This window comes from Meleagris gallopavo, chromosome 8, assembly GCF_000146605.3.
Source record: "Meleagris gallopavo isolate NT-WF06-2002-E0010 breed Aviagen turkey brand Nicholas breeding stock chromosome 8, Turkey_5.1, whole genome shotgun sequence".
Lineage (NCBI taxonomy): Eukaryota > Metazoa > Chordata > Aves > Galliformes > Phasianidae > Meleagris > Meleagris gallopavo.
The window spans coordinates 15,593,362-15,597,424 of NC_015018.2; the positions used below are offsets into that span (position 1 = coordinate 15,593,362).

Below are 4,063 nucleotides of genomic sequence, written 5' to 3' on the forward strand. Positions count from 1 at the left end.
CCAGCCGGAGCCGGATCCGCCATTTTGCGAAGAGAGAGGGGTATGGGATCGAGCCGACGATAATTGGCTAATCGGTACGCCTGTCACGTTCCGCCGCCTTCCCATTGGGGGAAAGAAAGAGCTAAGGCCCGTCTGCCATCCGTTAACCAATCCGGACAGAGCGATCGGGGCCCACGCTCCGATTGGGGTAGAGCACGCCGCCGGTGACTGCAGCTCAACTTTGTTCCCACCCTCTCGGGGCCGGGCAGTTCTTCCATTGGGTTCTCGCACGCTCCGCCTCCGTGCCCGTCCGCTCTCTCATTGGTTGGCGCCGCTCTTAACTCCTGTCTATCAGAGCGAGAGCTGTGCTGGAGGGAGTGTGGCCGGAGGGCAGCCTCGGGGGGGCGCCGTGGTGGCGGGGGGTGTTTGGGCGGGGTCCGCCTTGCGCGGTCATACTTGGCGGGCGGGCGGGAGTCGAGGCTTCTCTGGCACTCCTTCTTCCCTTGTCTTGCCCCTGTCCTTGTATCATAAGTAACAAATGCGTGACTGTCTCTGTTCAGAACTTTTTCACTGCAGTTTTTAATGTCTGATAAACAGCGAGAGCTTCAAGTGCCTTTGAAATGTTTGCTTTTTGGTTTCCGGCTCTATTACAGCAGCTGAGCCCTGTGCTATATAGAACGCGAAAGTTTGCAGGACTTTGGAGTCCTGTCCGCTTCATTAGCTGATGGGTTAATGTCATCAGTCAGGAAGGACTTCCACGTCAATCTCCAGCAATCAGCTCCTGAGGCTATTGGGAGCAGCGCAATAAAACAAAAAGGCTCTCTCCCCATGTGCTCCATTTCCTTTCTTATCTAACTGGGGAACTCGTCAAAGCTGCACTGGAGAGTGCATAGGAACATAAGCTGGCTTTATCTGTTCATAAAAGCATTTCCTGGTGTGCTTAGTGTGCTTACCAGTAAAAACCGGCTCTCCTACTTGTAGGCTTTCACCATCCCTCCTTCCTTTCCTATGGGTGTGTCTGGGTCAAACTGCATAAGGCTTTAGGATGTTCCTGCTCCTGGAGCTTTGATGTGTCATTGTGAAGTCTAATGTGTGAGGAGTGCTTGTTAGAAAGTAGACACTTGATCTTACCTTTATATGCGTCAAACTAGCTTTGCTGCTTGATGTGGCATGGTCAGCTGCATATCCAGCAAGGCATTTTACAATCTGTTCATTACAGCTTTGCGTTGCCACCTTTAAAACTGGGCAGCTTAATATGGAGCTGGAGTTGTGCTCTGAAACTGGCAGCTGTGACACCCTTCTTTTAATAAACTGATGTCAGGCTGCTGAGCACCATGCTGGTGAATGTACATAATGAGGGAGGGTGGGTAGCCTCTACCTCAGGAGTCAGAGATGAGTGCAGAGACCTCCTTATACAAAAACTGTATAAATCTCATCGTCTAAGGAGTAAAAAAAATCCATTGGGCATCGTGCAAAGGTGTCCAAAGTACTTTTTCTTCTTTTTCCTTGCTGTGACTAGTGAAAAGTAGAGGTCTTCATAATTAATATTCTTTCACAAATGATCAGTTTACTGTTAGGGGAGAGTGGCTATCGGTGGCACATATTGATAGTGCCCACTTGGTGTTCATCTCTGCACAGCCATAAGATGTTTGTGTATCACCCCATTTCTTATTTCAGGATATAAATTTATCTGATTTCTTTCATGGAATTAGAGCTGATATATATATATTTTTTCATTATTAAAAGAATAATTTTCTGTCGTGCCGAAGCAATTAGGACAGCCTTTCATTTATTTTTACCAAGGGAAAATTCAGTCACTGAATTTGACATGCATTTCATGTAGTCAACCTTAATTAGGAAAAAGAAAATAGCAAGACTGATTTTCTGAATCTCTTGGGATCAAAGAATGGAAGTCTCTTTTCCTGCTTGGAACATCAGGTCTGTGTCTCCAGCTTTCGCTGTGTTCATGGAATCCCTCTTTGCCATTTCTCATGGTCACGTTGCCAGCACTTTAGTTGTCTGTTGGTTATCTGTGTTTTTCAGGACTGTATGGTTAACTGTTGGGTCATGGCCTGAACCACTGATTGAGCACCTGGGGAAAGGACCCGGTCAGCCCTGGGAGCACAGGTGAAGGCAATTCAGCTGTGTGACCAGAAGGGGTGGGGCCTGGGTGCACCTCTCGTAGACCCCATTTAAGGGCTGACTGGCACTGGGAAAGGATCTCTTTCTGGAGATCTCTTCTTGGTGAACCTAGAATCTTCTATTACAGGTGAGCAATCTTTTTCCCTTCCTTAATAGCGTCTTTATGTTGTGCTGGTCCTTCCATCATCGCGTTTCTGTTGTAGTGCCTTTCCCATTGTACTGATCTGTCTAATTGCTACAAGGATTTGTGTGGCCTATCTTTTCTCCAGGGCTCTAATGTGAAGTAGTTATAGACAGTGTCTTCTGTTATTGTTTGTTTGTTTGTTTTTAATTTAGTTAATTTGCTTGATTTTAACTTAAAAATAAGTAGTAGTTTCTTATTCAACCTTAGTGGACTGTCTTAAATATTCATCTGCTTCCCATGCATTTGTGATCGCCAGTAGGTGAAAGGCTATTGTTGGCAGCCTAATTTCTAGTGTAACATGTTTGTTGATTTGTCTTCATATTAGCAAAAGGAATTCAAACCTTTTCTCGCTTTTCCATAATGTTTTATGGGGCTACTTTAATTATCAGAGAGCCTGTACTGATGTGGGGAATACTGAGGTTGATGCTAGTATGGAAATCGCAATACTATAGAAAAATGACAAGGTACGGTGCTAGTTGCATATACTTTAATTATAACTGACTTTAGAGAAAGTTGTCATCAGGTGTTCAGAAAACTGCACAGTGGGGACTCTTGTGTGCTTGTTGGCTGCTATGTGGAAATACAGAAATCCAAGCTTGAAAACAAGTAACTTCACAGAATAACTTGCAGTGAAAACTTAATATAGAGAAATGTACACAAGTTGGTACTCAGAGACTTTAGTGGCCAGGACTTGAAAACCACTGAAGATGAGAAAATAGAGTGTAGTGGAAATGCTGAGTCATGGCCTGAAGCAGTGATTGAGCACCTGGTGGAAGGCAAGGCCAACCCAGGGGAGCTCAGGTGTGTGCAATGCATCTGACTGATGGGAAGGGGTGGAGCCAGGATCCACCCCTTACCAACCTTATCTAAGGGTTGGCAGTGGAGGTGAGGGTATATCACTGGAGATATCTGTCTAATGGAGGCCTTCTAAAGGTGAGCAGTTTTTCTTCCTTTGTTTTTGTGTCCATGCCTGTAGTGTTTAGGCTTGTTCTCGTTTGCTGCAGCTAGAATTGTTCCCATCTGCTATTACTGCTGTACTTTCCGTTACGTTATAGCATTACAGAGATACCTACTGAACAAAGGACAGATACAGAAATAAAGTAAAATTAAAACAACAACATCAAAAATGCTGTAGGAAAACCCCCAACAGTACAATATAATTAGCTCATAATGTGGAAATTCTTAGATTGTGGAAGAGAGGGAATGGCCTCAAGTTGCACTGGGGGAGGTTCAGGTTGGATATTAGAAAAATTTATTCACAGAAAGAGCGGAAATGCACTGGAACAGACTGCTGACCTGGTGAAGCCACTGCCCCTGGGGGTGTTGAAGAAAAAGGTGAATGTGGTACTGAGTGGCATGATCTAAAATGGTCACATGGGTTGATGGTTGGACTGAATAATCTTACTGGTTTTTCCCACCTCAATGATTGCATGATTCAGTGAGGGAAAAGTTCTTAAATAGAAAGTATAAACCATGAGCTTTTTTTGTTTCAAGACATTCGTTTGCCCAGTGGATGCGAGGTGAGGTTTTTGGGGATTCTGCCTCCTTGTTTTTTATCGTTTAGAACTATATCTAGTGCTTTCATACAGAATAGAGATACAGTTAACAATAATTTTACACAATCAAATGTATTCTTCGAGAGGTTTAGAGAAGAGTTCTCCAACTTCTTCATCAGATACGATCTGTCTTGAATAACTGCGCTGCATTTTGTACTAGAACTCAAACGCCCCCTGGGCGGCGTTTCTCCGTTCCCTCGCC

The 4,063-nt window shown here is 44.5% G+C and overlaps 1 protein-coding gene across 1 annotated transcript in view; it reads right to left on the minus strand.

Annotated features, from left to right (window-relative positions):
• EIF3F (eukaryotic translation initiation factor 3 subunit F) overlaps window positions 1-4,063 on the minus strand; it is an 11,519-nt gene that overhangs the window by 5,416 nt on the left and 2,040 nt on the right. Inside the window, exon 2 of the mRNA XM_031554572.1 lies at window positions 98-565. Within this exon, the coding sequence (XP_031410432.1) occupies window positions 98-565 (468 nt within the window). The remainder of the gene's footprint in view (window positions 1-97; window positions 566-4,063) is intronic.